At 40.3% G+C, this 14,974-nt stretch overlaps 1 protein-coding gene across 2 annotated transcripts in view; it reads right to left on the bottom strand.

Moving 5' to 3' along the window:
• Positions 1–1,043: 1,043 nt before the first annotated feature.
• Positions 1,044–14,974, bottom strand: part of mtcl2 (microtubule crosslinking factor 2) — a 93,366-nt gene continuing 79,435 nt past the window's right edge. For both annotated transcript variants that reach the window (XM_027288334.1, XM_027288335.1), the window contains exons 18-24: positions 10,482–10,546; positions 9,913–10,060; positions 9,109–9,687; positions 8,744–9,011; positions 8,365–8,583; positions 7,629–8,041; positions 1,044–7,357 (exon numbers count right to left, since the gene is read on the bottom strand). In XM_027288334.1, coding sequence (XP_027144135.1) covers positions 7,211–7,357; positions 7,629–8,041; positions 8,365–8,583; positions 8,744–9,011; positions 9,109–9,687; positions 9,913–10,060; positions 10,482–10,546 — 1,839 coding nt within the window. In that variant the 3' untranslated portion in view covers positions 1,044–7,210. The remainder of the gene's footprint in view (positions 7,358–7,628; positions 8,042–8,364; positions 8,584–8,743; positions 9,012–9,108; positions 9,688–9,912; positions 10,061–10,481; positions 10,547–14,974) is intronic.

Below are 14,974 nucleotides of genomic sequence, written 5' to 3'. Positions count from 1 at the left end.
TATGGGTACATGGTACATATGTGTGTCTAATTACATCTGTGGATTATAGCACTGTGATGTTAATATTCTACTACAGCCATGTAGCAGCTCTGTAAGGCTGAGCTGAATGCTAATTTTCTCAAATTAACATGCTTTTAATGTCCATGCTGACATTCCGATGATGTATTGCGTTATAAACCAAAGTACTGGACAAATAAAAAAGTTAAACTGATGGTGGCACTTGATTTAAGTCGTAAATTGGGATTAACAAAGTAAATACAAATCATCCTGAAGGTGAAACATTTCATTGCAATCCATCTAAGTTAGACATCTCTCAAAAGCACAAACGTCAACCCCATGGTAAACCACAGTCAGTAGAATCCATCCGCTGATGACAACTTGCATCATCCATCTGTGAAAACAAGCTTTGGCCTTCATGTTGGCACTGCTTTTTGCAAGAATCAATTAATGCCACAGTGGGTTACATGGATTGCAGCCAGCAGTTTGTGATTGTGAGAATCTGGTAGTATTAACTTTATGACATCGTCAGAACTTTAAAATGTTTCACAAGTGTGATCCAGGACTACAACAACCAAAGAGGTCACCTTGATTATCTCATGATTGTCAACTTTTAAACAAAAACACAGTGTATTGAGGCCTTTAGGAAAGAAGATGGATGATTGGGCCACAGTTGACATCCCATCTACCAACAACAGTATCTTGAAAATCTTTCCCTAACATCAACTAAGTAGTTTTAGCTGCCTAAACTTTATCAGTTCAGAAAGTGTGAAAGTGAGCTTCCTGAACCTAATTTGTTTTTTAATGTTTATGAATGAGGATTCTGGTATACTATAGTATTCTTCCTCTCTATACTGTCCTTATTTAATCATATTCCTTTAATCATTCCTTACTCCCCTTTCCTCGTCATAGTCATGTTTGGTGTTCTACAACTTTTCTGCCAAACTGTGCAGTTATTATTGACTTCTAGGAAGTAATCTTTTGTTTAAACACAGAAGAGGATTGTGTGCAATATGTACAAAATGACGAGAGAGAACAAACGCTGCTAAATTCCAACAAACATTTATTTGTGAATTCTATGACAAACAGGAGGCAGTTATAATATCTTGTTTTACAAGCTACATTGGTCGGAAAAAAAAAAAAATCCCCAACCTTTTAAAAATCCACTTGGATCAAATGTTCTCATTTTACTCGTTTCATGTTTGCTGCCTTATTTTTTTCATCAGCTTCAAAATGCACCTATGTACAGAAGAAATGCTCAAGTGTGGTCTATAAAGGGAGAGAGCTACATACTTCCGCAGCGACCTGGTTCGGATCAGCTGTTGACATTCAGCTTTTCTCAAAGAAACAAAAAGGACAGAGTGAGTACAAACCTTTCATTTCTTTTCAAGTCGCAATACAAGGGGACAAATTTCCTTACTGTGTACTCATTTTATTTGTCTTTCATTGCATTCTCCTTTTATTCAAGAACCAAACATTATTAAAAAAGACAAGAGTAGGTTATATAAAGCGAATATACAGGCATTCTCTAGGTAATATTTTAGCTAACATTATGAACAGCTTAGAATTCATGTACATATTGCCAGGATGTAATAATCGTATGAATGGTATGGAAACACGTTAAAAAGGCTGGAAAGATTCATGTAGCTTCTATAACAGGCTTACAGACACGCAGGGAACAATGAGACTCATGGTTTGTGTCATGCAACCTGTAAGAACTCATCAGTCATTGGCTGGTGATGCTGTGTGCCCTGTAAAACTGTCTGCCATTGGCTGCAATGCCTAGTACTTATAACCTGAGGGGGAGGAGCAAATGTAACACCTGACAGGCAGGTGGAAAGGCTGGAGAGGCGGAGACAGAACTGACCGATGACATCAGAGTCGAAGAGAGATTTGAGTCTTATTGTTGACTGCGCCATTACAGATTTTTACAGTATATACAAAAAACAAACAAAAAACATCCAGGTCGCAGTAAATACCGGTAAGAGCCATAAATGAATAGTAATACAAACCAATTATTTTATGTGTTAAAATCATATTTTAACTTTCAACAACACAACACGTTTAACCAAAAACGTAACCTTGGTCCGAATTTTCAACCATTTGGAGGTCTGGTCACACAAAAGTGAAGCAAAACTAATTTCTAAGGCATACTGTACTCTTGAAACCTCAACACTGAGATCCCCTATTGGCTTGTAACACGTATTGTCCGTCAGAATGTATGCAGTAGAGAAAGAAGTGAAGCTTAATATAAACACAAATCAGCCTACACCTACTGAAAGGTGACAAATAAAGACATTTAATCTGAACTCCAGATATATTTAATCTGGATTTTGGCATTATCATACAGTTTGTATGTAGTTGGAGCCAAATATTTGCAGAAAGATAATAGTATTTGTATTTGTATTGTATTTAACCTAAAGACATCTTTGTAGAGGAAAGGCACAAAGTGACCTTCTCATTGACAGCAAGACTAAATGACAATAGGAATATATATATATGTTCCATATAAATATTGATGCACAATTAAATTAAAGACACATGAGTTGTATGTTCTGTGTTATTTGATGACATGTCTCAGTGTATGATATTGGTGTAGAAAGTGTAAGAGGTAGAACAGAATCTAGAAAACCTTCTCACTATGAACAATGTCTCAGTGTTTAAATAAAATATCTATTTAAATTGTGAATTTTGACTCACCTAATGTCTTTTAGTAAACTATGCCAAAAGTAGATTAGTTTCAGGTTTGTGCTTTTATTTTGAAGGTGTCGCATTTTTACAGTTTTTAAATTAAAAATCACATTTCATGTTTTGACCTTGTTAGTGGCATCTGTTGTAGTTTCATGTTACATGTCTGAATTTTAAATGAGATGGAAAGATTTGAAGAGTGAATCCAAAATGAATGGCTTATTTTAGTTTTGCAGAAACGATGCCAAACCTAATATTATGGTATTAATGTTAAGGTTCTTTTGTAGTGTGAGACTCATCCTGCTGTGTGGTGGGAGAGACTGTGGGATGACAGAGTCATTATTGGACTGTGGTTACTGCAGACAGGACTTCTGCCAATCTGCATTCTGTTAGCTCGGTCTATATTACACTCTGTAATGTCGACCAACTCTTTTTATACGGAGAATTTTGGCAGAGATATTCGGCAGCCATAATGGAGACCTTCAACTTATAAGCCACAGTGAACAGAAAAATTCATGTTGCTTTTTCATTTCTCTCTTATCGTGATTTGATAATGTGTGTGAACTATTTTGAGTGTAGATAATAACATGTTGGCAAGTTAGTCAGCTAGCCTGATTTGTGCACTAACACAAGAAGCTACCATTAGTGGCGTTTTTAAAAAAATCTAATGTGGGAAGTTTATCATTACCAATGTTTGGCTAATTGTACGTTTTTATTTATTATTTTTTACCAACTTTGTTGTGTCCTTAAATCCATTATTTCATTCTTGTGTTTCTGAAACTGTGCACTCGACTTAGACTGGATGTGGAGCAGGTGTGGTCATTGGTGTATATCTGTAATGAGGTTTGATGAAATGTGCCAGACCTCCTGATGAGGAATACTCCACTGAAAACCTTTAAGCACACCGTGTTGCAACAGTGTTGGCATACGTAACTGTGTGCAACACGTGCAAACAGGTAACCATGCTTCAACCAGTCAAACATGGAAACATACTGAACGTATCGATGGCAGCAAAGTAGTTGATTATGCTTGTCATTGTTGGAATTCATTTTCACAGACACTTTTCTGGCTGACAAGTTTTTACGATTTTCAGTCAAGTATTTCTTAAAAGCATTTTCCATGTTAGGAAAAATTTGAGCTGACTGCCTCAATAAACTGCCTTATCTGCACCAGTACAATACCAACAGCACCAGTTTCTGTTTTCAGCATTCCCCCTTGTCTATCTTTGTTAAATACTGCACATGACCTGTATTAATATCAGGTTACGACTCATCAGTGATGTAATTGCGTGATGTAGCTAAAAAAAAAAGATGGAAATATGATGGAATGTAGCAAGGAATGGATGTGTACTCAACCTTATTAGCTGTGCTTTTTAGGAAACAGGGTTATAAGATTTCTGTAGTCACCACCAATCAGACTAGCTGGGCTAAAACTTGCGGTCAAAAAATAAGACGACCTATTCCTGTGGCAATCAGGCCAGCAGCTTTTGAAGCGGTGACCGATTCCAGACGGTTGGTTTTCTACCAGCAGTGAGGGCTGGAGTGGAGACAGACACCAGCATTTAGACTGTGGGTTTTCCTCACTGTGTTATTTAAATACATGCACTGTTACTGTAATGCCCTATTTCAAACTGCTGAGTCATTAAATGGTGTGCAGAGATGGAGAAACGCTCAACTGTTCATACAAAGACAGTGGAGGAGACATTTTAAAATAGGTAGATGGGTAGATAGAGGCCTTGTTGAAGGAGGCGGGCCCACAGCAGACTTTACACTAAGTAGCACCATGATAACTAAATAGAAAGGATAGAAAAAACAAGCTAAAATATCAGCAAACACATCCATATAAAATAAACAAAACAAAAATAATTTACTTTCCAGAAATACAATAACCCTTGGTATAAAAAAAGTTAATATATACTATATCCTACTTTACCTGTAAACCTTTTTGTCTTCCTCCACTGTGGTACAGTACTTTACTGTAGCTTTAGTACAGCCTGATCACAATTATGTGCATAAAAACAATCTTACCCATTTAAAAAAAAAAGGCCTGCTGGGTTTGTTTGTGTGTTTTTACATGAGTCCAGTTTTGGTGTGAGCTGACTAACAGGAAATCTGACAGGCACTTTGAATATCTGTTTGATTAGAAAGAGAACAACATGGCAAACAAAAGGAGAGGAGAAACAAATGGAATAAACCCCCCTCCAAATATGATTGTTTTCAGTTTACAATATTTTTTTTTCCATTTTTTCAATTTAACAATAAGACTCTTTGACAGCATTCAGTCTTTTACTTCTTTCCCAAACACTTCTCTTCCGTGTGCAGACATCCTTCTTAAAGGCATTTTATGTCATCAAAATTGACTGCCACATAGTTTAAGGTGGATATACATTTTTAATTTAGTAAAAGTTTGAAAACATCCAATTAAGTAAATAAAAAATGTCATGAATGTATTTCTTTAAAAGTAAAAATCTGTCAGTGCTTTAACTACTCTGACTGCAGGTGGACAGTCACAGCTCTTAGCTCGTTGTTTACCAAGTTCACGTTATAATGCTACATTTTCAAAATGCGTATAAGGTTCGTACAGTAGCTACGCTGTCGGTGTAGTAGAACGACACGAGGACAGTTGTGCGTGAATGAGGAGTGGAAAGAAAGGAGGAAGTAACAGGCGAGTATTTGATAAGGATCCACTTCACACACACATACAGTACACATCTGGAAAAGACTCTTAAAAAAAGGAATGCATTGACTGAATTCTCCTTGGACACGGTTTAGAGTTAGCGAGCGTTTCTGTTTGTGGGTAGATGAGCATGTTTGACACATGATATCTGATGCCATGAAGTGTAGAGGGTAGGGATGCACTGATAAAGCTGATGGGTATCAATATCATTATTGTCTAAATTTCTTTACTTGGAATATGTTTCATGTGTTGGTTTGGGCTTCTGTAGCACGACCTCAAACTAGTGGTTGAGGCACTCTGGTAGAATCTGGTAAAACAAGTGAAAAATGGATATCAGTGCATGTCTATCCAATGCCAAGTAAAATCTGCAGATGGGCATTTAGGTTAACCTTGCAATCGATCAGAAATGGTCCCCTATCAGTGTAACCAACTGAAAAGCCTCAGGATAGTGTGCTGTAGGACTGTACACCACATTTCTTCACCAGATCATCAGCGTTCATCAAAGTTTTATGAATGAATCGTTGATATCAGTGAAGAAATGTCCCAGAAATAGGAAACCAACAGGCACTTTCTGCCTGCTGTAACAGGTTCAAACCAAAACTGACATTTCCCAATCAGACTCTGGAGGGTAACACCTTTCGAAGTAGGTTTTCTTACATCTACAAGGTTTAAGTCATGGCTACAATGCCACAAAACGTCCCCGTATTTGTGGCCAAAGTCCTGGGAACACAGTTACATTGAAGATCGAAGAGCTTTTTGTTGTTCAGGTTTGCTACTAAACAACAATGGTAGGAGGTCCACTCATATCAGTTTTATGGTCTCATTTATAGAGCTGACAAGTCCAAACATCCATCAATGGAGTCCAAGTCTGGTCATGCTGGGATAGGTAGTCCAATATTCCTTGAATTCTTCCCTTAGCCAATAGGAGAAACATTGAAGACTGTTCTGCAACTGAAGCAGATGTGTCATCAAGATGTCGCGTTTTTCACATCCATGTTGGAGACACTCACTAGAACGTTATTGTGCTAATCCATCAAAAAGGCATGATTGCATTCCCTAGCACAGCATGTGTGTGTATGACAAGCTTCAGAGAGAAATCGTCTGAGCTTTCCACCACATTACTCCTGTGAGATGGTTTCAGAGTTTCTAGCACGATGTAGAAGATCTTTCCAGCTGTGACAGATGTCTCCTCTGTGGTGTTAGCTGTAGCTCACAAAGTAACACATGCACATTCAAGGCATATTCAAACTGGGACTACATCCTTTCTTTCTCTTGTTTATCTGTAAATCCAACATGGCTGCTGGTTCGACAGCATGATGTCATCAAGGTGGATTTTACAGTCCAAACTGATCATTTGTAGTACCTGCTATTCTGTAAATTGGGGGGGGGGGGGGGGGGTCCTGACATCGTAATTTTACTTGTTAGAATCAGTTTGTAGCTGTTCATCTAGTTTAGTGTGTAACATCATGTGTGTGTTTCATGGTTTATGTCTGCTGGTAGTATCTGCTGCTTGGTTGGAGTTTCGGTCCTCCCTGTCCTTGGCATCAGAATTGGACAAGACAAGTGTAATATTGCCTGTGTTCTGCTTATGTATGTGTATGTGTGTTTATGAATGCATGCGCGTGGCAGTGGGTTTGTGGGGCAGTCTTTGCAGTGTGCTAGCAGTGTGTGTGTGTGTGTGTGTGTGTGTGTGTTATGTTTGGCAGTGCGCCTGTGTGGCAGGTTGTAGGTGTATATGTACATCAGAGAGGTGTGAAAGTGTTTTCATGGCAGTGGTGTACAGTGTTTGTGAGGAATCAGTGTTGCTTTGTTTGTATGTGTGTGTTGAATGTGGCAGTGTTGAGTGTCGTCACTCGTTGCAGGCGTCCCCCTTCTCCTCGGTTGCTGCAGGAGACTCGTGTGGGCGGTGCTTGCACTGGCCGAGCGAATGGCGAGTTGCGGTTCTCGATGGTCGGGCAAAGGAGGAAGACTGGGCAGCGCAGTCACAGGGTGCATCCTGGGAAATGGAAAGATGTTTTATTTACCAAAACATGCAGGTACAAATGTTTTTTTAGATTTTTGATTGAGCTTTAAAAAATATATATTTTTTAAATACCAGAGCAAAATTTAGGTTCTTAACAACAGATTATGTAATAATCAATAATAATCAAATTTTTCAAAAATCCCAGATTAATTGTTTGCAGTCAGCTGTGACATTATTATCTTACTGATACATTTTATTTAATGTAATTTGCAAAACTAATGATCAAAACAAAACACCTCCACACCTCAGTCCCAGATCCTGCAGCTCCTCCGTTGCTTATGGTTTCTTTCCCTCCTCCCATGATACTGACCATCTCCTCCCCGGCTGTCTGTCTCATAAACCTCTTATTGACAATCCTGGTCACATTGTCGTTGCCTCCACCCAGCCCAGCCAGCGCTCCATGTCCTCCAATCCCTGCTGACACGCACTCTGGCTTGGGCTCATCCACGCTGCCCAAGACACCGAGGGAGTCTCTTTGGGCTCTCTCCCCAGGCATGGTGAGTCCTCCCTGGGCACGGCTGCTGCAGACGTTCCTGAAGAACTCCTGGACCAGGCCTCCATACCGCTGAGTGCCGGGCTCAGATCCACAGACTGCTGCACCAGAGGGTTTCCCTGCAGCAGGAGGGTGCCGTGCTGGACTGGCACCCTGGCTGGCTCCTAAACACAAGATGGTTGTTTGACAGATAAGTAACTTACTTGAATACTTATTTGGAGTAACTCCACCATCATATTAATGAAAAACATAATATATTTCTTATTTAACTGCTCAGCACATATTTACAATATGTATTTCTTTAGATTACATTTGTAGTGTTGAAGCAATTAAAGAAGATTTAGTAACAAATGTTGAGATGAACCATTAATTATGCAATTAAGCATAAAATATGCAAAAATGCAGAATCGACAAGGGTTACGGTTCAAAAGGTCTTCCATGAAAAAGGTTTTACTGTCAATAAACCGTCCGTCATACAATATCTTACCTCCGTCACCCCTCCAGAGAGACTCTGTGCTTCCAGCGTGTTCCACAACGCTGAAGAGGCTGGAGAGGCCGTCGGTGAGACCACTCAGAACAGGGCTGTCCCTGGTGGTGGTAGAGCGAGCCCAAGCCGAGCCTCCTCCTCCACTGATGGATCTTTGCTGGAGACTCCAAAGGCTCCGATCCCTGGAGGAGGTAGACCCGTCCAGTCTGGAGGTGGAACCTAAACACAGGACAACTTGATAGTTTGTTTGTTCACCCAAAAAAAGAGTGCTTATATTGATGATCTGTGAAACACATCGAAAATTGCAAAAAACTATAATAATAAAATATGTCTTGTAATTAAAACCACTCAGAATCCAACAAAAACAAAATCAAATTACCAGAAGAGACTCTGCGTTGTAGTTTCGGTGATCCATACTTGGGTGAACAGCAAGGCCTCTCAATGCGGCTATGAACTTTATCCAGTGATGTTGATATCTGCCGGGTTCGGGCCGACGCTAGAGATGAGGTGGTTGTTGCTGAGGGGCGAGGAGACCAGGCTTTGGAGTGTAGCCCAGCCCCCCTGCTGCCGGGAAGGTTGTCGGTTTGAAGCCCAATGCTGACGTACTGTGAAGCAGTCTGCGTGGCCCTGGTGGACATGCCGACCACCTAGGCGGAGAAATAGAAGTGATGGAGAATGCTTAGAGAACAAGAAAATGTAATGAAGAGTCATAAAATCAGTTTTTTAATTGATAAGAAAATCTACCTGACTCCCAGGTTCCTTGGTGGATTTCCTCTCCAGAGATGAAGAGCGTATGGCTTGGCGGACACAGTTGGTCATCTCCTTCATGTCATCACTTAAGTTGGCTGAAATCTCCCCGATCTCGAGGCTGTGGAAAGCTGACGAGGGCGTCATCCCATCAACCAAACTGTTAGCCGAACCTCCAAATCCGTTGTTGACGACACTGGGGATCGAACCGGTGATACAGCCACTTCTGCTCTCCAGCAGCTCCCTGTGCTGCTTGGACAGTGAGCTCAGCCACTGCTCGTAAGAGGACGAGAAAGAGGATGGAGGCTGCTGAACCTCCAGGGTTTCCACCGCAGCCATGCCTACATCCGAGCCACTCAGTCCCAGGGATGAGCTCCCGTTCTGGTCCTGCTGTAGCTCTTTGCCCTCCTGGTTCCTTCTTACAGCGGGAGGGCTGTAGTAGATCCGGATGCCAGTGCGATCTGGAGCAGTGTAGCTCCTCTGGACAGACTCCAGATCGAGCTCTGATCCCACTAAGCTGCTGCAGGAGCCGCTGGGACCATCCCAGGTTTTACAAGTGTCCACAACGTCTGGGGTCTGAGAGGAGATGAGAGGATAAGGGGAAACCAGGATAAATGATTATCAGTAAACATATTACCGTGTTGTCTTAAGTTTGGAAACAGGTAAAGAAACAGAAATGAAGATTATTGATTAATTGTATGTTAGTATAAAGAAATAAATCCAGGCTTTGTCTCACTCGTCTTTCCAATGATAAGACCAGATCTAAAACAGTAACAGTAAATGTGTACAATCATAACTCACCTCATTAGTCAGGTAGGTCCAGTTCTTCCTGCTAAGGTCGCCCAGCTCTGGGCAAATCAAAAGAGGCGGGACTGCAGACTGAATCTTCTCCTCCTGATTGGCTGTTCCGTTGACCTCTGGGCCGTCCAGCTCCGGTGTGGATTTCGTTCTGTTCATTGAGACGAGGAAGGATGAGTGAATGAGAGAAGCAAAGTCACGTGCTGCTTTCAAGATACACTCAAATACATTTAAACACTTTGCATAAAAAGACCTAAAATCTTGTTTAGGAAATTTTCTGATTTCTCCACATGTTAAAGGATCAGTGTGTAAGATTTAGTGGCATCTCTGAAATAATTTCTTCCTCTTCTTCCTAGCGTAAAGAAGAATAAACGTAAAATCTGTTTAGTTTGTCCATTCTGAGCTACTGTAGAAACATTGATTTACAGTGATTAGTGATTATACACTAATGAAAACATAGTTATGCATAAATATATCCCATTTCTGCCATATTCTGTAAACAGACTGCCCTAAATCTTACACACCGGACCTTTAAGGATTTTCAAACTATAAGATATGTATTTAATTATTACCGTGGTGATCCTGTGCCGTTAGCAACGACTGTGTCTGCAGAGGACTCGCCACCTAATGACTTCGACTGTAAGGACAAAGAAGACTGTCAGAGAAGAAGAAACCACTGAATCTACATTTTGACAACTCATTAGCATTTAAACGACCAGCATCATCTCTGCAAATTGCAAACAGTTTTTTTTTCCCACTCCCTTGAAGACATCCACTGCAGACACATTGCCTTCCACTTCCTCAGAAGCTATTTTTCACAGGGGGAAGAGGAGACTGCCTAGTATAATTTATCTGTGGCAGACAGCGTGCAAACACACATACACACACATCAGGTAATGCTGAGTCAGTGTGTTTCACACCTCACACTCCGTGATCTCACACCCCGAAGCCATTTCTCCTCAGAGAAAAGAGAGAGAAGGGAAAGGGACATCTGCAGATAATGTTAGCTGTGCAGATACACTGATGGCTGCAGCTCATTGAACTGCAGACCAGACTGTCTGGATGTGTGCAGTATGCTGACAGAAAGCTACACTAGTTGGTACACAAGTAGCTCAATTCATGTTATTTACTATGATTTAATTAAAATATCCACATATTGAGTAACTTAACTTTCATTCGCTCAGTTTACAGTTTTGAATTTTAAAATAACCCACATAAATACATTTTATTTTAAAGTAAACACAAGATTTGTTTTTTGGACTGCTACCTTTACACTCACTAGCCTGATGGGGGCACTATAATCAAATGTCAGAAGTCTTTTAAAGGCCCAACTGTACAATTTAAGTAGAGTAGATAAGATTTGTGGGTGACAGAGCATGACACAGATATACTCAGGGAGACTGAGACAGAGTGAATTAAAGTATAACAAGCTTCGGTCTCCTGCCAAGTTTCCAATACAGGGGGACACAGCCACTTAATGGAAGGAGTGAGACGGGATCACACTCCACAGACAGACGTGAGGAAGGAGGAGGAGGGAGATGGATGAGAAGGGGAAAGAAAAGGAATGACTGGAAAGGAAAGAGGGTGAGAAGGAGAGGACAAAGAGGCCCTCAGATTGAAAAGCTCAAAGGAAGCAGGCAGTGGAGAGATGATGCACTGACCTACTAACTGGCTCTTTAATGACCACTTTAAACAATGATGCAATCCCTCTTCACTCCTCCCTGACATGCAGCAGCAGCTTGGCGGCGCCTGCGCTGGTGTATAATCAGCAGATCGGACTGACCATGTTTTTCCTGGTGAGCTCAACTTAACATTAAACTGCAGCTCGACCTCAGTCAGACAATAACACCAGAGAGACGTACTCCTTACTCACATTATGGCATCGAGAGCTGCGTGGTTACTGTCGGCATCAACAAAGTATCCTGAGAGGAAAATGAGACCCTAAAGACAGCAGTGGACATTTCCAGTGTTGATACAAGTTTTGAGTAGACTAAATGTCAGATTTGGCTTTTTTTATTTCTAGAGCTGCTATTTTCAAAAACGTCCAACAATTTTCTAGATGGTTTGTAAAGATCTTTTTTTAAAGAGATGATCCTTTTTCTCAACTGAGAAAAGTCACTGTTTTTCCCTTAAGCTGTGTTCAGTGTGTGTTGGTGTGTTGGTACAGGTACTGGTGAGAAGATGAAATACGATCATCCATTGTACTGGGTAGTATTAGATCAACAGGTCCAAAGGCTAAAACACTGCACAGCAGTTTATGAAACTAGGAGACAGGATTTTAAAGCTCTGGAAAGATATTTATTATATGAGGGTGAGCTTGACTGATTTTTTCCATTCTGTTTTCTATCTCTGTTTATTACCTCTCCCATGGAGGTATTTGGTGCTGTTTGTTTGTCTGTAAAAGATAATGAGAAAAACTGCTGCACTAATTTTGGAGGGGGACCAAGGAGTGGACCTTATTTCTCACTTTTGTTAACATTGTGAGATGATTGCAATCTCCAAACCCATCGTCTATCATCTGACGATGATTTAGCCTATGGGGGCAATGGCCATTTACTTTAGTTTTCTGGTGTAGCCGAGGAAATCTGGAAAACAGATATCCAGCCAACACTCCCTCTGCAACCCAATTAGCAACTAGCAAAGCCACATTCTGCTAATCTCTATAAACAGATATCTGCATATAAATGCAGATTACTTAAAATTAAGATAATAAATAGTTAAATCATCGTCAAGCAATAGTCAATGGATTCTGTGAATGCGTCCAGACAGATTGTTGCAACCAAAGCCAACTGAAACATGACTGGTCAATACTACTCAGACTACAAACAGAAGCCAGAACACATCCAGTGCCAATATCTTGATCCCTTGCCTACAAAGTCTGCATTCAAATGCAGTTTAAGTCAACTGCAGTACAGGCATACTGTATTACACCCCACCTTGAAACAAACGAAAAAGCAAGACCAGGAGGTTTTTAGAGTGGGGGGAAAGTCTGAATTGCATTTGACTAAATGTCAGATTTGGCTTTTTTATTTCTAGAGCTGCTATTTTCTAAAACGTCCAACAATTTTCTAGATGGTTTGTAAAGATCTTTTTTTAAAGAGATGATCCTTTTTCTCAACTGAGAAAAGTCACTGTTTTTCCCTTTGGCTGTGTTCAGTATGTGTTGGTGTGTTGGTACAGGTACTGGTGAGAAGATGAAATACGATCATCCATTGTATTGAGTAGTATTAGATCAACAGGTCCAAAGGCTAAAACACTGCGCAGCAGTTTATGAAACTAGGAGACAGCATTTTACAGCTCTGGAAAGATATTTACTATGTGAGGGTGAGCTTGACTGATTTTTTCCATTCTGTTTTCTATCTCTGTTTATTACCTCTCCCATGGAGGTTATGTATTTGGTGCTGTTTGTTTGTCTGTCTGTAAAAGATAATGAGAAAAACTGCTGCACTAATTTTGGAGGGGGACCAAGGAGTGGACCTTATTTCTCACTTTAGTTAACATTGTGAGATGATTGCAATCTCCAAACCCATCGTCTATCATCTGACGGATGATTTAGCCTATGGGGGCAATGGCCATTTACTTTAGTCTTCTGGTGTAGCCGAGGAAATCTGGAAAACAGATATCCAGCCAACACTCCCTCTGCAACCCAATTAGCAACTAACAAAGGCACATTCTGCTACTCTCTATAAACAGATATCTGCATATAAATGCAGATTACTTAAAATTAAGATAATAAATAGTTAAATCATCGCCAAGCAATAGTCAATGGATTCTGTGAATGCGTCCACACAGATTGTTGCAACCAAAGCCAACTGAAACATGACTGGTCAATACTACTCAGACTACAAACAGAAGCCAGAACACATCCAGTGCCAATATCTTGATCCCTTGCCTACAAAGTCTGCATTCAAATGCAGTTTAAGTCAACTGCAGTACAGACATACTGTATTACACCCCACCTTGAAACAAACGAAAAAGCAAGACCAGGAGGTTTTTAGAGTAGGGGGAAAGTCTGAATTGCATTTGACTAAATGTCAGATTTGGCTTTTTTATTTCTAGAGCTGCTATTTTCTAAAACGTCCAACAATTTTCTAGATGGTTTGTAAAGATCTTTTTTTAAAGAGGTGATCCTTTTTCTCAACTGAGAAAAGTCACTGTTTTTCCCTTTGGCTGTGTTCAGTGTGTGTTGGTGTGTTGGTACAGGTACTGGTGAGAAGATGAAATAGGATCATCCATTGTATTGGGTAGTATTAGATCAACAGGTCCAAAGGCTAAAACACTGCACAGCAGTTTATGAAACTAGGAGACAGCATTTTACAGCTCTGGAAAGATATTTACTATATGAGGTTGAGCTCATTCTGTTTTCTATCTCTGTTTATTACCTCTCCCATGGAGGTTATGTATTTGGTGCTGTCTGTTTGTCTGTCTGTAAAAGATAATGAGAAAAACTGCCGCACCAATTTTGGAGGGGTATCGAATGGACCAAGGAGTGGACCTAAATCATGGGCTGGATATGCAAATTATTTCTCACTTTTGTTAACATTGTGAGATATTTTAGACGTGTCTAAAATATAGATGAAAAAACATGGACTGTATTGCAGAATTGAAAAAAATGGAGGATGGAGGCATGTGAGTGGAGGTCCATGAAAAAATGTGTTTCGATTTGAGTTGACTCTGGTGGTTTGTAGCAAATTGTGTCAGACAGTAACAGTAAGAGGTCAGAGGGGGAAAAACAAACCAGGAATATGCTGTTGCACATATTTGAATATGCTCAGCTGGATGATTTGTTAAGCATCTGGAAAGAAAGTTGAGTAAGGTTCAGCTTATTTTCAGTGGTCTCGCTGAAATAAATGAGTATCAAACCGATGTCAGTGTGAACGCAGACTTAATGCAATATGGCTTTTTTTACATTTTTAATTAAACTTCAGAGAAACCTGGGAAATCATCGGATGAGATTGGATGTACTGGAAGCGGGGTACCAGGAAACACACATCTGAGCAAATGATACACTTTAGATATTCTCCTTATCTCAGACATGCAGCCTCATCCTCCCAGATCCAATCAT

This window comes from Larimichthys crocea, chromosome XV (genome assembly GCF_000972845.2).
Source record: "Larimichthys crocea isolate SSNF chromosome XV, L_crocea_2.0, whole genome shotgun sequence".
In the NCBI taxonomy this organism is placed as follows: domain Eukaryota; kingdom Metazoa; phylum Chordata; class Actinopteri; family Sciaenidae; genus Larimichthys; species Larimichthys crocea.
This window is presented reverse-complemented; position numbering and strand designations above follow the sequence as displayed.